Source organism: Paramormyrops kingsleyae, chromosome 12, assembly GCF_048594095.1.
Source record: "Paramormyrops kingsleyae isolate MSU_618 chromosome 12, PKINGS_0.4, whole genome shotgun sequence".
In the NCBI taxonomy this organism is placed as follows: Eukaryota; Metazoa; Chordata; class Actinopteri; order Osteoglossiformes; family Mormyridae; genus Paramormyrops; species Paramormyrops kingsleyae.
Genome location: NC_132808.1, coordinates 14083703 through 14104776, shown reverse-complemented (window position 1 = coordinate 14104776; position 21074 = coordinate 14083703). Strand labels below are relative to the sequence as shown.

Here is a 21074-nt window from a genome sequence, read left to right as displayed (position 1 = left end):
TTTTTTAACTGGCAGCAACTCTAACCCTGATCTCTTTGTTAATATTTACAAGAAGACTAATAGTCCTATAACACCAAGGAAATATATATCCCATTTAACAGTTTCAGGAAATTTTTCAGATAAAACATGCTCACTGTAGTAGTTTTAGGCTTTTCTCAATATTTAGGTCATTTAGTTTGACTACCTGCACATTCTCAGGATCAAAAGCTGCAGCTCCACAAGGTCAGGTTGGCTAGAAGAGAGACGTGTAATAGCATATTTAGTTCACTAGGTACCGCTATAGAGCATTTGGGTTTATTCTAGAAACAAACAATATCAGTTTTCGGGTTTGATAATGTAATTATGGACTGAGATGATATCAGATGAAGTAGATGAAGTTTGGGTGCAGTTAAAATCTGCCAGCATTAATGTTACGGATCAACGTCTATAAAAAGTGCAAATATTTTTTTACAAGCCACATTTTGATTCAAATGTGGAATCAGAGAACTAATGCATTTATTCTGATGAATAATGTGAGTGTTTCGTAGTACACGTATTTAAACGAGCTTCAGTATTGGAAGTAGCCTACCTAAAAGGTCAGCAGACATAAATCATTTACGCAGTTAAAGTGGTATAATAAAGTAGCGAACACCCTCCCATTCTCTCTCACTCCCGTCCCGTTTCCTTAGCAGAAGTGTTGGGCTACAGAAAGCAGAAGTTTATCAGCTGATCAAAACCCACCAGCTACTTCAAACATATAAAGGAGAGAAATTAAAAAGACGCGACGGCGGCGGCAAAACGAGGGGTAGGAGCCTTAAAGCGCATGTCAGCTTAAACCGTATTTCAATAAGCGGTTTCAGCTCACATCATTGTAAGGCGAAACATGTACACTTAAAAAGAATGAAATAGTGACAGATCAATAAAACGTGAAATCGACGGCGTCAAGAGAACCAATCAGAAGTCGCCGCTACACGTTTCTCGAAGGTAAATCGACTGTAATAATAATGTAACTCTGTAATAATAATTAAAGTGGGTGGTACTAAAGCTTATATATGTTTATTTATTGTTTTGTTTTTTTTTAGATTACAGTTCAGATGCACATGGCTTGTGCATTGTGCCCATTGTGCTGGTTATGTCACCTGTTTCACTAAAGCAGCCAGTACAAATCAAGTTCTGTGTATTGTTTCTAGGTACCTCCGAGTGGATTCTAGAAACGTCTTAAATCGAAACTGTTTTTAGAGTTGATCTCTTATAAGGTACGCTGTACTATAGTGTTGTGCATTATGCCGGTCATGTCACCTGTTTAATTACAACAGCCTGTGCAGATGAAGAACTGCTTATTTGTCGGTACCTCCTAGTGGAGTTTGCTGAAACAATCTTTTAAGTTTTCATCAACGTTGATTACCGAAGGCTCCCAATATTTTGAGAACTTGTACTTCATTTAGTGAAGCTCATTTGGAATTACATGTGAGAACGCGTTCTTGACAACCCAGTATTTGTTGTTAAGAAGCAATTGGGATGATTTTGAGTTAATGATTTTTGCCATGAGTGACTGGGAGAAAGGGGGCTGCTGGCTTTGAAAAAAACCTTGATTTACAACTCCTCTCCAGAAATTATCAGTGCTCCATGAACCTTGCACCAGAAATGCAAAGGTCTCTCCCACTCTCTCAGTGTTCCTTCCCATATCTTTATGTGACGTCTGTATCTTCACTCCAATTTCTTCCTCTCCTTTTCACATGCTGATCTCTCCGTAATCATTGTGCTCCATCTGCCTTCCCGTTCCTTCACCTGCCTGTGATATTTGGTCACCGTTTCTCTTCCTCTTCCTCCATCTTACCCATTTCATGTTATTGTTTTCCACATGAAGATGCTGAAGTCTAGCGTCTGACCCCAGCCACAGGTCTGGTTCTTGTATAATTGCTCATGCACACCACTTTCTGACTTTTAGTCACTAATCAACTTTGGGGGAGTTTAATTTATTGTTTCAGTGAAAACTGGAGCCTGGATTTTTATCACTGAAGGCATCTGTTGTGTCCAGCATCCACAGTGCTCAGTCCTGATGGTCGGTCTGTTACTTCCTTCTCAGTTGTCAGTCTTCATACTCATTCAGTGTTGCCAGTCATGTTTCTATGCATACTTTCACTCAAGTGTGTTGGGCTCAGCCTTAGTGAGAGGAGTCTTGTATTATTAGCCCATTTGAGCTTAGGTATTAGGCAGCATTAGTTCTGCACTGTCAGCACACTGTTTCCAGTGGTGGGAAACACTCCATTCATCCAGTGGCTGACTGACGTATTAGAGGGAACTATTGGTATGGATATGAGAGAGTGAAAGATGAAAGAAAATGACGTGACTAAGTCAGATGGCTGATCTGTGTGCGTGCATCTGTGAGCTGATTGTACGAAATTTTTCATGGCATGTGACCGTGTTGAGTCAAGGGTGCGTGTGTTTGTGGGCACTGCAGTCCTTACAGAGTGTAACTGTCAGCATTATGAACTGCATCTATGCTGCTCTTACGACAGACCGTGCTACCTGAGCACGCTTACTGGTGTGTGTCTCACGCGAGGGGCAGAGCGTTAAATTATTGACTAGCATTGATTGATGATCGCAGCAATGTCAGTCAATACTGCAGATTAAGTAAATGCTTTACAGACTTGATAGATCAACCGGTTTTAAATGACAGTTCAGTTAACCAGCAGCATGTCTGCCTGGAAAACAGTCAGGAAATCAGCACAGCTGTGAACTGTGAGGTCAAGTGAGTCAGCCGTGGACATCAAGTGAAAACCAAAATGTCAGTGTACCTTTCCCAGCCCCCCCACCCCCCTTTTTATCTTTCCCTCTGTGTATGTACTTATTTAAAAGGGTCATTTACTCTGGTCACTAATCACTCTAAAATAACCATCTGCCTAACGCAAAGATAAATATGTGTGAGCTGTCTCACTGTCTCTATCTTACATTCACTGTTATTTTGACTTTCTTTTTACGTTTCCCGTGTCTGTACAGGAGTGAGGTACTTTTAGATTTCTTTGGACAACAGGTGCAGTTTGTGTGGTTGATTATATAAAGGGTGGGAATATACCACTGCAGTACATACAGACACTCAAACTCTGTTTCTTTACACAATGTAAACAAACCGAAAATGGCAGTGTGATGTCCCGGTTCGTCAGATCAGAGGATGAAAATATACTTTCACTTATTTTGTGTTCCTCAGTGCCAGTCATATATCTTGGGGCAGTGTATGGCTCAGCAGATTAGGTGCCCGTAACTGGAAGGTTGCTGGTTTGAATCCCATGACCCGCAGGTTGAAGTTACTGTTGAGCAAGGCTCTTAACCCCAAATGTTACATAAATTGATTGACCCCCCCCCCCCCAAGCTTGTTCTTACCTGTAAATGTGTCTGTGTGTGTGTCTCATGGAGAGCAAATGGGATAGTTGAAAAGACAATTTCCCCATGGGGATTTTAGTAATACTTTCATCTAAGTGACAGCAAGAGGCATTTCTTTTGATGGCCAGTTATATGAGCATGTAAGTAAAAACAGGGGCACTAAGAGCTCATGTCTGCAAAGCATCTATCTAATGAATTTTAGTCAGTTAATACTCAGTTGGGTAGATAATTTTTCAAACTATCAAACATAAACAGATTAAGTAAATATACGTTAAAAAACACAGAAGTAGTCATGGATCAGAAACTGAAAAAAATGCTCACAAAAATAAACGGTGAATACTGTTATCTTTTTGTTTACTGAGGATTTTTTCTTTGTGTCTGCAGATTTCATCATGCCAAATACAGCTGGACAATAACGGCAAGGACAGCAGTAAAAAATAAGGACTGCACACAGTGCACATCTTAAGCACACGTACATACACATTATATATAAGTGTTTATACACACACACACACACACACACACACACACAGAAATGGCATCCTACGTCCCTGCATCTCTCCAGGAGCCTGCCTCAAAGGTAAACAATGGAGGAGAATCACTTAAGGCAACTGGTTCAGAAGAGTGCATGAAGCTGAAGAAAGAGATCTCCCTCCTAAATGGAGTCTGCCTGATTGTGGGCAACATGATCGGCTCTGGGATCTTCGTCTCTCCGAAGGGTGTGCTGATGTACAGCGCCTCCTATGGGCTGTCGCTGGTGGTGTGGACCATCGGGGGTGTTTTTTCTGTGTTTGGGGCACTTTGTTACGCAGAGCTGGGTACTACTATCACCAAGTCTGGAGCCAGCTATGCCTACATCCTGGAGGCTTTCGGTGGTTTCCTGGCCTTCATCCGCCTGTGGACGTCGCTGCTGATCATCGAGCCCACCAGCCAGGCTGTCATCGCCATTACCTTCTCAAATTACATGGTGCAGCCCATCTTCCCTACCTGCATTGCCCCCTACAGTGCCAACCGCCTGCTAGCTGCTGTCTGCATCTGTGAGTAAAGTGCTGGGGTGGGGTGTGGGGGGAGGGCGGAGGAGGAAACAGGCGGGATTTGCCACTATAACAATACTGATGGCGGAACTAGATCGTTCTTTCCTGTCAATATACTTTTAAGTTGACGAGCGTGTAAGTCTGGACAGCAAAGTATGGCAAGTAAATATTTTTAGAATTCTGGGAACCAGAATGCCAATAGCAAATAGATGGGATGTGGGGGTCTGACACCCCCGGAGCAGACTTGGACATGTGCTTCCTACATTACAGAGAGATAGGGCATTCGGATCTGAGAATACGGCTCTCAGCAAAATCACAGAGGCACACTCTGATTAGCTGCGCAAAACACAAATTTGCTGATAGTGGCAAGATAAAGTCCATTCTTGGATTAAAACTTTGCCCCTTACACTTATCACTAATGACGACGTAGAGTAAGACTGCTAAGAGGACAGAAAGACCCGACTGAAAAACAGAGGAACATAAGGAAGGTCAGCCGAGGTCTCAGCCATCACAGGCTGTGGAAGCAGTTTCATACTCACCCTAAACTTTTAATATAGCAGTTCTACAGAAAAATTTAGGTGCTGAGAATGCAAGTGTTTCATATGGAGGAGGCATGTCCTTTGGAAACACTAATGTACCTGGGTTTCTGTAGAGCAAACATTGGCAAAAGCAGCAGAGGGAGATAAGGTCAGGCACCAAGCTCATAAATGGGTGCGAGAGACGGCTTTGACAGGCACTGGGAGGTGCAGAATGCCCTCTCTTTCAGTGAAGGTCATCCAGTGTTAAATTGCCTCATACTGGAGGTTCCCGTGCACTGCAGCGACCGGCTCACAGAATAGCTACGGGGCGAGCAGCAGTGTGACAAACGTTTAGGGTCACGCTCACTTTAGCTGTTCAGCTCAAAAAAAAGAAAAATGAAGTACAGGATCTCATGTTTGCATTAGCTTTTGTATCAATTCTTTGGTAAACGCAAGAAGAAGCCATGGCATTGTATCTTGTTACCCTTGTGTTACTTCCTCTTTTGATTTTAGTGGGGGGGGGGATCACAGCAGGAGCCTGTGAAAGGCACGTGAGAGCTGATATTAACAATTAGTGACGTCCTCTGTGTTGCACAAGGTGTCTGATTCAGTCATTCACTCTCACTGTACTGAAGATAATGTACTAAGTAGTGTATTATAATGTCTAGTCAATAAACGTGTATGTGCTCTTTCCTCTCTCTCTCTCTCTCTCTCTCTCTTTCTCTCCCTGCTGTTCTCAGCTTTTTTTGTCACGGAAAAACAACAGACAGGACTGCTGGTGTCAGCAACCCCATTTCCTTACACCAGAGACTCTCCCTGTTTGATATACTGCCGTACACAACACAACAATACATTCATTCCCTAGTGCGATACACACTGTATGATTACAAACAACACACTGCAACAAATAAAATACTGTTTGACATTCAGTTTTAGGGGATCTCCCCAAATCATCAGGTTTTTTTTCCAGGTTTGGCTGTCTTGACACTGATTCCCATGAGGCAGTTAAACATCCTTACACACACACACACACACACACAGACACAGAGTAATCTCAAGCCGTGTGTGTGGGATCCATGCCTGCCTGGATTACTCTCTGATCTGAGACCTGAAGGGTACTTGACCTTCCTAACCTCTTTTCCTGGAATGGGAATTAATAATAAAGCAAAGTATTAGCACAGTGGTATGTGAGGGGCGCTAGGGTACTCCCACCAGATGCAGAAGCAGGCTTTTTTTTTCTGCTTTTTGCTACAGTGTCCCATTTTTGTGTTTTACTAAATCGGGTTAAATACTTTCCTGCCAGAGTTTATGCCTGAAACCTTTTGAATTTGGTTGGTCTGGTTTAACACTGTCCTACATACTTCACTCACAATTGTGTCTGTGTGTGTGTGTGTGTCTAGGGGCTGAAGGATACTCTGTGTCTTTATCTCAGGCTTGCTGACCTTTGTCAACTGTGCCTATGTGAAGTGGGGGACGCGGGTCCAGGACTTCTTCACCTATGCCAAGGTCGTCGCCCTCATTGCTGTCATCATCACTGGCCTGGTCAAGATATTCCAGGGTACGGAGACAGGGGGTGACCCAGAGATCTGACTGGGGGAAAAGACTGTCTTAAAAGAGAGGCAATAAAGGAAATTAAGGAAATGACAGCGGGAACGAGGGCTCATATGTTTTTAATTTAAATGTTCTAAGAATGGAAGCCTTTGGCAATAGTAACTTTCTCTGTTTCTCTGTCTTCCTTTTTCGCTCCCTGTCGGTGTCCCTGCCCCGGCGGCACCAGGTCACACTCAGAACTTCGACAGGCTGTTTGAAGGCTCCTCGCAGGACCCCGGCGCCGTGGCTCTGGCCCTCTACTCGGCCCTCTTCTCCTACTCCGGCTGGGACACGCTCAACTTTGTGACAGAGGAGATCAAGAACCCCGAGCGGTGGGTGTCAGTTCCGTACTGCAGCAGAGCCCCGGGGGGGGGGGGTTGGAGGGAGACTGGGATGAGGAGTATGGCCCCAGACAGTGCTCAGGGGGGGCTGAAGGAGGCATGGAGGGGCCAGAGAAACAGCTGGCACAGGCTAACTAGGATTAAAGAGGGTGGGGTGAGGGCCAAAGGTCACCTTTCTGATGGTGGCCTATATCAAAGTAGTAACATCCTTCTTATCATCACTTTCAGCTTGTTTTACTGTTTGGACTGATGTTCCTCACACAGCTAGTAGCTGGGCAGATCAAACGTGTCCACAATTACAAAAATCTGTAGTTTAATATCTAAAGTATAACCCTGCAATGTAATGAGTAAGGATACAAAATGCATGAATTTGCTCTCGCAGCAGAACTGAAGACATCTCAACCTTCGGGTGTCATCTTGTACTGAGTATCGGTGTTTGTCGCCCCCTGGTGTTTGAACTGCAGAAACCTTCCACTGGCCATTGCCATCTCTATGCCAATAGTGACTGTGATCTACATCCTGACCAACGTGGCCTACTACACAGTGCTAGATATCCAGGCCATTCTGGACAGCGATGCTGTGGCTGTGGTAAGACCGTATGCAGCTCCGAAGGAGAAGTGAAAGAGTTGGACTTCAAAGCAAAGGATGGCAGGGAATTGCAACATATTTTCTGTAATGATAGTAGGGTTGTTATCTATAAAACACATGTTCCGTTTGTGTTCAATGTAGAATGTGCTACACATTTACTTTATTTAGCTTTTAATTGATTATTATTGATCAAATGGAGGTCTCTGCCCTGTGTTGCAGACTTTTGCGGATCAGGTGTTTGGGGTGTTCAATTGGACCATTCCACTTGCAGTCGCCTTCTCCTGTTTTGGCGGCCTCAATGCATCCATCCTGGCCGCCTCACGGTGAGTGGTGCTCATCATCAGTGTCATCACCAGCCTGCTCCGTACATGACAGCCGAAGGGTGTTTGGAAATATGGAGTAAATGATACTCTGCATGTCAAGAGCTTCTGTGGGCTAATAGGGTTCTGCTTCTAATATGGTTTGCTGACAGCCGATGCACAAGCCTATTTTATGATCAGTCGTATTGAGTTCGATTTATGGAATTCCATGATTCTCAAACTATAGTGTGTGAGTGCCCTCTAGTGGTATATGGAGATATCTCCTTTTATGACATTGGTCATAATGGTGGTATGCGGTGTAAACCGTTTGGGAACCACTGGAGTAGCCTGATCTCCCAGTGCCTTCTCTCCATGCACGATGGTGTCTCGCTCCTTGTCTCACAGGTTGTTCTTCGTGGGCTCCAGGGAAGGCCATCTCCCTGACTCCCTGTGCATGATCCACGTCCACCGCTTCACCCCCATCCCCGCCCTGCTCTTCAATGTCAGTCCCTTCACGGGTCCTCTGCACGTTGCCATTACGTGTTTGTCTGGGCGTGTGTGTGACAGCGAATGGGCACGCAGTGCTGTGTACTCACGTGGCATGTCGGTATCACTGCATGGTGGTGTGTAACTTTGATGCATGGTTGCCCACGTTTGTGGATGCCCATCTCTGGGGTTTTGTACATTAAAAAGGGAATGTGGCACTAGTCCGTGCCAGTATGCACATACCGACCCATTATGTGCTGCTGTTTAGGGAGCCATGGCCCTGGTCTATCTGTGTGTGGAGGACATCTTCAAACTGATCAATTACTACAGCTTCAGTTACTGGTTCTTTGTGGGTCTGTCCATTTTGGGGCAACTATACCTGCGCTGGAAGCAACCTGACCGAGAACGACCCCTGAAGGTGAGGCTCCATATTCACATCAACAGCGTTTCCGCACATTATCTGCTCTCATGTTGTTTAAATACTGTGTACATGGACCTTAATCCACTTGCCTGGCTAATGTTCCAGTATGGTAACAGTCTGACTCCCCCCCCCCCCCCCCCCCCCCCGCAGCTCAGTATCTTCTTCCCAGTGGTCTTCTGTCTGTGCACGGTGTTCCTCGTGGTGGTCCCGCTCTACAGTGACACTGTCAACTCCCTGATTGGCATCGGCATTGCCCTATCAGGAGTGCCCGTCTACTTCCTGTGCTGCTACACTCCTGCCCATCGCAGGCCTCTCTGGATACGCAAGGCCATCGGTGAGCAGGCCCAGAACCTGAGACCACGACCTGTCATTGACTTATGCTGCAAATGGGGCTAAAGTTAAACTTTACATTATAAATGTATTTCATGATTGACCTTCTGTTATGAAGTAATGACACTGACACTGCTGCACTCCACCCTGTCCCCATTCTCAGCATCCTTAGGTCATTTCATTCAGAAGGTCTGCTATTCTGTTGTGACGGAGATGGATGACGATACCAAGACACAGTAAGACCCACAAAACTGTAAAGAACTTCTAACTACGTGAACCAAATGCCAACTGGAAGAACACCTGCTGGCTATCAACTTGAAGACAGACTGCCCAGTTACCAACACTCGAGTTTGGCCAGCTCACCTCGGAGCCCTGAAGCCTCTCAGCAGGCTGCCGATTCCATCAGGAGAACCTTCCCAACCTGGAATGAACGGGAACTTAACCCTCCACACGCACCATTTGTCCTCCTTGCTGAAGGATCCAACATGGTGACCGACTATGAGCCGGCAGATATTAGCAAAATAATGATTCTGCATTACCTGTTTAACTTATTGAGATGAATGGATACCTTGTAGCACCTGAGTGGGGGTAAGCAGGTTGCTAAACTAACAAAAAGCACTTTTTAAGTAGAAATGGAAATCAAATTGTTTTCCTCAATTGTATTCCTAGTATTTGTTTGTACGATGCCCCTAGCAGAACAAATACAGATGTCTGGTGATCCTATCATACATTCTCTATATAAATACACACATATAAATGTAGGGCCCTTTAACACTACCATGTATTTAGAACTACAGATGGAATCGTTATTCTGGGTAGGGACAGAAACATCACTATTTTAGTGCATTAACAATGAACAAAGTAATATAGTAGTCTGAGAATCAAGCAAAACTGTAGTAGGTATCTTAAGGCTATCACTGCAGGGGCCATGAATCAGGGCTGAGTGAGATGCTTGATGGGAGAGGCTAAAGACTTAAGCAGTCTGAGTGAGATTTAGGTTTAGTGGGACATTAAGATTATCTTCAGTCACCCCACCTGTCCTGGAAGTTCCGAGAGTCTCCTGCAAACTGACACAATGACCGAAAATACCACAGTATGTGGTATAACCTAAATACTGGCCAGCACCCCTCATCCCAGCTGTCCCTCATCTGCCCCCCTGAAATCGATATTCCTGAGGTGGGATGTCTTCATCTTGAGTGGAGAGAAATTACAGAAACATGAAAATCAGGATTAATACAATGAACAAGTCAATGAACTGGATGTTCTCTACATACACAACCTCCAGCCCTTTGTCCATCTCCACCCTCCTTCTCTTCCAACTTGTGGGAACTGTGGGAAAAGTACATCCCAGACCGAACATGCATCTGTCTAATCAGAATACCCATGTGTCACTCTGCTTGTCTGGAGTAGAACAGTGTGATCATTTCAGGCATCAGACAAAGTGCTCTCCAGGCAGATGGTGGGGGTTAGGTTTAGGGTCCTCGTCTCCTGTTATTTATCATCTACAGGACGGAGACAGCTGAGGTCACTTAGTCAAACTCGGCATTTCAGGCAACAAACATTTGCTGAGATCGTCATCTTTTAAACGTAATTGCTTTTATTATTCCATCTTCCTCACGTTCTCGACCTATATGCACATTTACATCTTCATGGAGCACTGAAGCGCCTGGTTCTTCCCTTATCCAATGGTCTCCTCCCAGGGCCTCTTCTTCAAGCTTGCTGTCTCTGTCTGTGACTTGGGATTGGCTGCTTTTAGTGCTGCGCCTGACGCTGCTGTTTGCTGCAAAGGATTTTGTGTGAAAGTCTGTCTCAGGGGGCCTGAGGGGGTAGAAAAATGACTCCTGTCAGATACACTTACATCCAAAAAAACACAGAACCGTTGGAGCCGACCGATATTCTCACCTTTGGCTGCTAAATCCAGGTGGTTCTTTATACGTTTCTCTCTTTCGTCCAGCTGGTGGGCCAGCTGAGCATTCTTCCAGCCTGAGACCCCACAGGACAAGACACACCATTAGTGCCAGTGGGATGGGCAATGAGAGAGAGGTGGGGGGAAAAAAATCACCATTACAGGAGGTCACCCACTGAGAGACGGTAAAACAGGGATGCTAAGGTTAGGGGATGCTAAGGTTAGGGGATGCTAACTTCAGCATCTCGGTGCACCTGGAAATGTACTAATAGATAAGGACCGAAAGCAACGTAAATGAAGCATATATGGGAAGATGCATTTTGGTGTGTGGCTCCCAGTGCCCGTGATCAGAACATTGTGGGTTTAAATCCCGGGGCCAGCAGACTGAAGGTACCATTGGGCCCCTGAGCAAGGCCCTTAACCCCCAGTTCCAGGGGCACCGCACCCTAGCTGACCCTGTGCTGTGGCCCCTAAGGTTTCTCTCACTGGTATGTGTCTGTGTGTCTCATGGAAAACAAGAAGGGGTAGGTGAAAAGAGAATATCCCCACAGGGATGAATAAAGTATCATATTTTAGTCTGTCGTACACAGAGATATTTGCAGATTTTGGTTTCACTCTGCCCATCTTCCTTTTTTCATTACAACACCTTCAGATGTGTACGGTCGTCTCCAACGAATGTAACACACTTGCGGCCCATTGGTTCTCACACTCTAGAGTTGAGTGCCGTATTGGTCTAGGCAGGGTTGGGCAGTCTTATCCAGAAAGGGCCGTTGTGTGTATGCAGGTTTTTGTTGAAACTCCCTAATTAGAGGACTGATTGGCTGAATGATTCTCACACTTGGGTATGAACAGCTGACCTACAGGTTATCCCATAAACCTGCACACACACCGGCCCTTTCGGGTAAGACTGCATCCCCCTGGTCTAGGCACTCTGCTCCAACCCATTAGCCACCACGCTGTACTGGGGTTTGCTGGAGCCCTGTACCTGACTTTATGCTCTTGATGAAGCCTTCATTCTGTGGCAGTGCAGATTGAGGGTGCTTGATGCGATCGGGAATCCCCAGCTTCTGTCGGACTGCTGGGTGTCTAAGCAAGGCCACCTGGCCCAGTGAGAAGAGGTTAGAGGTCATCCAGTAGGTGAATACTGCCTGCAGGGGGGGGGGGGGGAGAGAGAGAGAGAGAGTGAGAGAGGTCAGCAGTCAACAAGCAAATGTTACTATAAACAATGATAAGACGTGAGAGGGCAGGCAGAGGTGTTTCTCTGACCGTGGGGAAGTTGATGGTGAGCGGCAGGATGACAAAGGGCATGATCCTGAACACGGTCTTCATCGCACGCAGGTTGGGGTTATCAATACCTGATTCGGCCCCCAGCTGATATAAGAACATAAGAACATAAGAACTATACAAACGAGAGGAGGCCATTCGGCCCATCGAGCTCGCTTGGGGAGAACTTAACTAATAGCTCAGAGTTGTTAAAATCTTATCTAGCTCTGATTTAAAGGAACCCAAGGATTCAGCTTGCACTACGTTATCAGGAAGACTATTCCATACTCTGACTACACGCTGTGTAAAGAAGTGCTTCCTTAAATCCAGTTTGAAATGTTCTCCCGCTAATTTCCACCTATGGCCACGAGTTCTTGTATTTGAACTAATGCTGAAGTAACTATTCGGTTGAACAGCATCCAAACCTGTTAGAATCTTATAGACCTGGATCATGTCCCCCCTCAGTCTCCTTTGCTTGAGGCTGAACAGATTTAGCTCAAATAACCTTTCCTCGTATGACATTCCTCTAAGACCAGGAATCATTCTTGTGGCCCTACGCTGCACCTTTTCTAAGGCCGCTATGTCCTTTTTAAGATATGGTGACCAAACCTGTACACAATATTCTAGGTGAGGTCTCACCAAGGAATTGTATAATCTTAGCATTACCTCCCTTGACTTAAACTCCACACACCTGGAGATGTACCCCAACATCCTATTGGCCTTTTTTATTGCTTCCCCACACTGGCGAGAATGAGACATGGAAGCATCAACATACACACCAAGGTCTTTCTCATAATCAGCTACCTTTATTTCAGTAGGTCCCATAAAATACCTGTACTTTATATTTCTGCTCCCTACATGGAGTACCTTACATTTGTCTATGTTAAATTTCATCTGCCAGGTGTCAGCCCAGTCACTAATTAAATTAAGATCCCGCTGTAGCTGCTGAGCCGCTAGTTCAGTATCTGCTACACCACCCACCTTGGTGTCATCTGCAAATTTCACCAGTTTACTGTATATATTGGTGTCTATATCATTTATGTAAATTAGGAACAAAAGTGGTCCTAAAATTGAACCCTGCGGTACCCCACTATGAACGCAGGCCCACTGTGACATCGAGCCTCTTATAACTACTCGCTGCTTCCTATCCGTTAACCAGTTATCAATCCAAGTCGCTACAGTTCCTAAAATACCTGTCGCTTTGAGTTTAAGTGAGAGCCTCTTGTGGGGAACAACATCAAAAGCCTTTTGGAAATCTAAATAGATGACATCATAGGCCTTCTTATCATCAACTTCCTGAGTAGCTTCCTCAAAAAACTCCAACAGATTTGTTAAACAGGATCTACCTCTCCTAAATCCATGCTGGCTATCCCTCAAAATGTTATTTGAGTCCAGGTAATCTACCATTTTCTCTTTGATTATAGCCTCCATAACTTTACCAGTTATACAAGTTAGACTGATTGGCCTATAGTTTGACAAATTACTTCTATCCCCTTTTTTGAAAATGGGCGTTATGTTGGCATGCTTCCAATCAGAAGGTACCACACCTTCAGATAAGGATTTTTGAAACAGTAATGTTAAGGGTCGGCAAATAATATCCCTCATCTCTTTTAACACTATAGGTAAGATGCCATCAGGGCCCTGTGATTTATTTATTTTGAGCTTAGCTAGGCTTTGCAAAACATCAGCTTCAGTTATATATATATTAGTTATAGACGATGTTGAATTAGTAATAAGAACTGGTAAGTTACTAGTGTCCTCGACAGTGAATACCCGTGCAAAACTATCATTGAACTCATTTACTATGTCAATGTCGTTTTCAATTATAAGGCCCTTACTATCCTGCAGATTAGTAATTTCAGCTTTTAGAGCTCTTTTAGAGTTAAAATACTGGAAGAAACTTTTAACGTCATCCTTAGCCTCCAATGCGATCTTCCTTTCGACATTCCTTTTAGCTCGTCTAATGTCATTTTTTAATTCAGCCTGTAGATTTAGATACTCTTGCTTTATTATGTCATCATCAGTTATTTTCCATCTCTGGAACAAAGCCCTTTTCCTCCTTACTTTATACTTTATGTCCCTATTAAACCACCTAGGTTGCAATTTCCTAGATTTATTCTTGCTAGAAACAGGTATGAAGTCCTCTTGTACTTGCAATAATGTGCTTTTAAAAAATTCCCATGCCTCTTCAACAGTTTTGTTATTTAACTCCATCCAGTTCACGGTTTCTAGTTTTAATCTCATACAATTGAAGTTAGCCTTCCTAACATTATATATTTTTGATTTGGACTTTGCTCTTCGGGCACTAAACTTAACCTCAAATTTAACCATGTTATGATCGCTACTGTCAAGTGGTTCTAAAACATCTAATTTACCAATCCTGTCCTGGTTATTAGACAAAACAAGATCAAGAATGGCATCTCCCCTGGTAGGGGTGTTAACAAACTGAGTAAAAAAACAATCCTGTACTAATTCCACCATCTCAAGTTCATTTTCAGAAGAGCCAGCAACAATGTCCCACTGTATCCCCGGTAGATTAAAATCACCCATAACTACCACATCATTTTTATTGCTCATAATCCTAATATCACTGTATAACAATCTGCTTTCCTCAGCAGCTACATTGGGTGCTCTGTAACAAACACCGACAATTAGGCTATTTGAGTTTGTAGCATCTAATTTTACCCATATAGCTTCCGTACTTTTACTTATATCAGTAAGCTCCCTTGCCTGCAAGATTTCCTTTACATATACTGCAACACCACCTCCCTTCTTACCTATACGGTCTTTACGGAACAATGTGTAACCATCCATATTATATTCTTGTCCATCCTTATCACTCAACCACGTTTCAGTTATTGCTATAATATCATAAGAGTCCGATGAGATAAGAGCCTCTAAATCATGAATTTTATTCCTAATACTCCTGGCGTTTAAATACAGACAACAAAGGGTAGGCTTATTACAGTGCCTACTTATAATATGATTTTTTTGGGCTTTCCGTTTCCCCCCAGTTACATACTTAACTAACCTCCCTGCCCCCCCAGTCCCTAGTTTAAACATTCCTCAACTACTCTACAAATACGCCTTCCCAGTACACTGGTTCCCCTCCGGTTCAGATGCAACCCATCCGGCTTGAACAGGTCCCACCTGTTCCAGAAGGTCCTCCAGTGCCCCATAAACCTAAACCCCTCTTTCCTACACCATCCTTTTAGCCACGCATTTAATCTCCTTATCTCAGCTAACTTAGCCTCACTTGCGCGTGGCACGGGGAGTATTTCGGAAAATACCACCATGGACGTTCTGCTTCTAAGCTTATTGGCGACTTCTATAAATTTATCCTGCAGAACAGCCCTTCTACCCTTGCCTATGTCGTTGGTGCCAACATGCACCACGACAACTGGATCCACCCCAGCTGGGGCCAAAAGCTTGTCCACACGATCTGGAAGGTCTCCTACCTGGGCACCAGGCAGGCAAGACACCGTACGGGACCCTCTATCACGCGTGCACACATAACTGTCTACTCCCCTAATAATTGAATCCCCCACTACCACAACCTCCCTCTTTCTGGGGGGAGGGGGCTCCTCAGTGCCCAAGGGCCCACCTGCTTCCCCAGTCCCTTCCGGCTCTAAAGCTGGAAGCACCTGAAACCTGTTAGACACAGACACCTCAGGTGATGCCGCCTCTGTAACGTGTGTACGCCTTTTCCTGCGTCTACGACCTACGGTCACCCAGCTCTCTCGACCTCTCTGCTCTTCATTCTCCCTCCCCCCCGTTAGTGGCGTACACACCGTCTCTCTAAACGGCGTATCAACTAGCTCATCTAACTCACTGTTGCATTGGATGCGAGCCAGTTGCTCCTCAAGGTCGCGAACCTTGACCATGAGTGAGTCCACTAGCTTACATCGCTCGCAGATGAAGTCCGACTGGACACTAACGTCCAGAAGGGCAAACATCTTGCAAACGCAACACTGAGCTGGCCCCATAATTAACTAACTCACTATGACCCCGTACTCCCAGCCCAGTAAATTTATATAGTGTATTTAACTATAAAGATTAATTTGCGTAACAATAAATGCAGTAACGTGCGGAGTACACTAAAATAAGTTATTACTTGTGTTAAAACGGAACTTAATTATTATTTTATTAAAAATTTTAAACCTGATAAACTTACTACTACTTACCAGAAGAACTTCTGCCTGGAGAGATTTACACCTGGGTTGATGAACCTTTCAGAGTAATAAAAAAGATCCCTCACCACTGAATTACATACCTCCAAAACTCTCCGCTTTTCCATTGCTGTACCTGAGCTGTAACGCGCTAACATGGCCCGGCTAGCATGAGCAAACCCAGCTGGCTGCGTCACCACATCGCGATATACTGATGCATCTCCTATAACACAACACTTGAAAATTTCTAACCTCCTTCTTAAATAAGTGCTACAGAACAGCTAATCGGAATGGATTTGTAATGCAAATTTATGCAAGTGATCACTAACCCCGCTAGCATTTTATGCTTGCGTGACAGAGATTCTCACAAATGTGCTAGAAAATTAGGGAATTAGCACATAGTAAATCATGATGTACACCGTGTGAACGGTAAATAAGCATCTCTTCGGTTTCTACGTCACTGTAAAACCCCATAACGCCTTTACAAAGCCGACCTTTCTGCAGTGGAAAACCAAAGCCGGCTGGAACCGTGCTGTAACTAGTCTCACTTCATGGTATGACTCAGGGAAGGCTTGGTTCCTGTATGCCAGTGGAAAAGCGCTATTGGTATAGCAACCAAACTAATTCTGTCCAATCCTAAATCGTTACTCAGCCTAGATTTGCACAGTCATGTCAAAAACTACTCAAAACCCAACATTATAGCAGGGTGGATGCAACCTCTGAGATCAGACATGAAACCAGCTGGTCATTCCACCAAGGCCGCATTGTTAAGGAAGCAGTACCTCAAGAATGGCAAACATTGTTCCTGTCACTGCCAGCGGAAGAATATAGAAGGGGTCAGCAGCAGTGAGGTCAGAGAACCACCACAGTCCGCCAGTTTGCATGCTGGGAACTGGCAGGTATGACATCTTCCTGAGGGCAATGAAGAAGGAGACAAAGATGGGTGCCTGAAACAGAGAGGAAAGGATTTTTATGGTTTTCACAATGTACCTTTCATGACAACATACAAAAAGAAATTATACAAGGAACATACTTGCACCAGAGGAACTAGGAACCCACGGAGGGGATTAACGTCATGCTTCTTCTGGAAGAACATCATCTCTGAGTAGGCCTTTGAGACTGAAAGAGGGAAAATATCAGAGCAGAGCATCTGATACAAGGAGAAAAATCAAATGCAGGTTATGCACAGTACAGCATTGCTGATTGTAATTTCGGCCAACAGAGCAGAGTGGCCAAGAGCTGGCTGTCAATGAGCTACTGAGCCTGAAGAGCAGTGAAGCTCAGAAACACTGAGGGGGGGGGGGGGGCAGCAGACTGACACTCAAACTTGTTTCCACTCCTCTTGGCCTCGTTCATGTGGTTACTGAGCTTGGTCATCTCAGGCAGTACGTTGTTGAGCTTAGCTGCTTCTCTCTGGCCCTTGACGATCACTGGGAACACCGCGCACCTGGCCAGTACTGTGCCTGCGGGCAGGAAGAGCAATGTGGTTTGGCAAGAACCAGGGCTGTGGGCTGATAAACCTGCAGGTGTCCCTCCCTGCCACCTTTCCACCTTTGAAAGGGCTTTTTGTCAGTTTTTAGAGGAACTGCAACAGAATTACTGCCACTAAGCAGGACTACAGAGGAAAGGGCTATAGCTGTAAAAGACAGAGACCTTAAAATGGAGGCAATTTACCCAATAAATCCAATGTAACACTCTGTCCAATTGGAATAACTTAAGAACTATTCTCATTAGCTAGAATTAAGAAACAAGGTTATTATGGTTATTAGAACTTGACAAAAGATAAATATTATTTTAGTATATGAGGACTGTCTGGCAAACAATCAGACCACAAATAGTAAATTACATATGAAACATAAAGAATCATAAATCTGTTACCATGGACACCACACCTTTGCACATCCTCACAGTAAAAGACAGAGCGGCTCAGTTAAGTGTAAACGGTTTTTGCAAAGCCTAAACAGCAGGTGCCTGCCTGTCATATTTATTATTGTTGATCAGCTGGCTTGGTTGTAGTGTGGCTCATAAGGGTCAAAGCGAGCATATTCCAGGTGAAGAAATCTCAAATACGCATTTTAAGACGACACTACAATGCCCCCATACTGTCATATGCAACTGCAGCTCCTCACCTGCTACAATTGCAGCCCACCACGGCATGCCCATGTCTACATGCATGCACTCCAGGATATTCTGAATCACTCCCACGGGGGTGTATCCCCCCAGGCCGAGCTCTAATAGGCTGAGCTCCGGCTCCATGCCCTGCAGCACATCTACGGCCACCGGAGACACCTCTGAGACCTGCTCTACTGGCGGCTGTGTGAGCAGGGGGCTTGATAGGGGGCTGGGGTCTGGGGCAGGAGGTGGCACGTCCGAGGTGGTGCCAGATGAGGTGACAGCTTCAGCCACTGTCTGAAATATGAAACATTCAATAATATTTACATTTCGACAGACTTCTGTATATCTGTTATATTACTTGTTCTCATAGTTCAGCAGCCTTATGAATATTTTTGGACACATCTGATGCATACCGTTCCTAAGTCATTTACAGAAACTATTTTAATTTATTTAATTAAATGACAGCAGCTGTCATTCAAGCGTTTGAAATCAGTCACATTTTAAAGGCAGGTTAAAATTAACTCAAAAGAATGCAGGGTAAGAAAATAAGACATTGCTAGATATAAAAATGAATCTTACTTCACTTACCTGTGAGCTATTATGCCTGATAGATACGGAGTTGATAAATAAGTGTCCATTGTGATGCCGACTCAGGGAGGCACAGGTGATATAACCCCTGACGGCTCTGACGGGACGATGCGGTGTTTTCTGGGGCAACGTCTGTGAAGAAAAAAAGCAGCGAAACAAAATAAATATCTTCATAATGGATTAAATCTTCAATCACACGTTTAGTCAAGCGATTTACGATGTTACGCATCGTTGTAGCAGAAACATGAACGACTGTCAAAGTCACAGCCACACACAGGTAAGCGCTGGACTGCCATCGCTGTAGTGAAACTAACGCAAGCATTTCAATAAAACCTACCGAGCTCTGCCTGGATATTAACCGCTGCGCACTACTGCCGGTTCTATCTGTATTTCTCAGTAAATTTCTTGCGAGAGAACATGGAGTGACCCCGCTCCTGAGCGCAGCCATGTTGGGAATTTGAGAAAGGAAGGACGTAAGGTAAGACCAAAAGGACAAACCTTGCGCCCTGCTACTTATGCGTTGTAATAGAACATTCTTGCTTATAACATTTTGTTTTCCTGTAACGGTTATTGCTTTTTATTTTATCAGTTAGCCTAGGTTTTTTGGCACATATAATACATTTTTAATATTTATTTAATAAGCTATCATTTGAACTTTGTTATATAATTCCAGCCTGTGTATCCAAATCAGTCATTAACATATACACTAGTGCAAATCATAAATGTATTAATTTCCTTTTTTATTATTTTATTCTCTGAAAATGATATTTATTTTAAAGTTGTGTGATTAATAATATATATAACTGACATTTTCCGACAAGGATAACTTCAGTTTTATAAAATGCAGAAACTCTTGTATTTTGTTTGGTTACTTATGGTTATGATTAGGGCTGGGTAGAGGTTAAGGTCGTCATAGTTAGCATTAGCCTTTTCCCCATAGAAATGAATAAGTGGTCCCCATAAAGATATGTTTACCTGACTTGTGTGTGTGTGTGTGTGTGTGTGTGTGTGTGTGTGTGCATGATCCAGGAATACATTATACTGTGGGGACCAAATGTCCCCGCAATGTGATAAAAACCTGTTATTCTACCCCACAAGGGTAAATTGAATTTTATAAATATCTGTGGCTGCAATCAAAAAACTAAAAATGCCAAAAGACTTGTATTTTGTTTGATTATTTATGGTTAAGGTTAAGGCTGGGTACGTGTTAAGGTTGTTATTGTTGAGCTTAGGGTTTTGCCCATAGAAATGAATGGATGGTCCCCACAAAGAAATGAGTAGAGATCTATGTGTGTATGGATTATGTTAATATTATATTGTGGGGACCAAAGGTTCCCCACAATTTTATAAAAACTTGTTATTTTGAAGTTGTGGGGACCATTTTTCATGTCCCCACAAAGATCTATGAATGCAATCAAAAAACTAAAAATGCCAAAAGTCACATATTTTGTTTGTTTACTTATGGTTAAAGTTAGGGCTGGATAAGGCTTAAGGTTGTTATGTTGGGATCAGATTTTTCCCCATAGAAATAAATGGAGAGTCCCCACAAGATATAATTACAAACCTTTGTGTGTGTGTGTGTGTGTATTAGTGATGTGCAATGAACTAATGAACTAGTTCTTTTGCACTTGTCTTGGTGTCTGACTGAACGTACTGATACAATGGCTACAATAAAAAAGGAAAAGCATGTTGCAACATATTACATTAACATGACAATGCCAAAACTTGTTCCATACATGAGTTTGAGGGTTTTTATTTTAATATTTGCACTTTCATCACAGCTAAGACACTTAAGGGACCAATTGTCTAATCTGAACGTGTTCCAGACTCTTGCCTTACAGCAGGGGTGTCCAATCTTATCCGCAAAGGGCCGGTGTGTATGCGGGTTTTCGCTTCAACTCCCTAATTAGATTACTAATTAGAGGACTGATTGGCTGAAGAGTCCTCACACCTGGGTTTGAACAGCTGACCTACAGGTTATCCCAAAAACCTGCATACACCCCGGCCCTTTGCGGATAAGATTGGACACCCCTGCCTTACAGAGTGCATGAGAGGTAATTGTCAAA

At 43.9% G+C, this 21074-nt stretch overlaps 2 protein-coding genes across 2 annotated transcripts; one reads left to right on the top strand and one right to left on the bottom strand.

The window, feature by feature from the left end:
* Nucleotides 1-523: 523 nt before the first annotated feature.
* On the top strand, nt 524-9690 carry slc7a7 (solute carrier family 7 member 7). Its single transcript, XM_023836457.2, has 10 exons — nt 524-963; nt 3745-4397; nt 6345-6470; nt 6690-6834; nt 7308-7431; nt 7651-7754; nt 8136-8232; nt 8485-8634; nt 8788-8971; nt 9131-9690. Exons 2-10 carry the CDS (start codon nt 3896-3898, stop codon nt 9205-9207), a joined length of 1509 nt encoding a protein of 502 aa, XP_023692225.1. The 5' UTR covers nt 524-963; nt 3745-3895; the 3' UTR covers nt 9208-9690.
* An 853-nt stretch (nt 9691-10543) lies between these two features.
* On the bottom strand, nt 10544-19480 carry oxa1l (OXA1L mitochondrial inner membrane protein). Its single transcript, XM_023836459.1, has 10 exons — nt 19346-19480; nt 19009-19140; nt 18435-18714; nt 17625-17768; nt 17339-17424; nt 17088-17252; nt 12140-12244; nt 11859-12021; nt 10870-10950; nt 10544-10785 (listed from the first exon to the last, which is right to left on the bottom strand). Exons 1-10 carry the CDS (start codon nt 19454-19456, stop codon nt 10646-10648), a joined length of 1407 nt encoding a protein of 468 aa, XP_023692227.1. The 5' UTR covers nt 19457-19480; the 3' UTR covers nt 10544-10645.
* Between the last annotated feature and the right edge of the window lie 1594 nt (nt 19481-21074).

Bases quoted from the DNA above. Each gene is read 5' to 3' on its own strand.
- slc7a7 (XM_023836457.2), top strand. From the start codon at position 3,896: ATGGCATCCTACGTCCCTGCATCTCTCCAGGAGCCTGCCTCAAAGGTA. The intron at 4,398-6,344 runs GTGAGTAAAGTG...TCTTTATCTCAG, and splicing joins GCTAGCTGCTGTCTGCATCT to GCTTGCTGACCTTTGTCAAC. The intron at 8,972-9,130 runs GTGAGCAGGCCC...CCCCATTCTCAG, and splicing joins CTGGATACGCAAGGCCATCG to CATCCTTAGGTCATTTCATT.
- oxa1l (XM_023836459.1), bottom strand. From the start codon at position 19,456: ATGGCTGCGCTCAGGAGCGGGGTCACTCCATGTTCTCTCGCAAGAAAT. The intron at 18,715-19,008 runs GTAAGTGAAGTA...TTCATATTTCAG, and splicing joins TCAGGCATAATAGCTCACAG to ACAGTGGCTGAAGCTGTCAC. The intron at 12,245-17,087 runs GTACTGCTTCCT...TTCTTATATCAG, and splicing joins CAATGTTTGCCATTCTTGAG to CTGGGGGCCGAATCAGGTAT.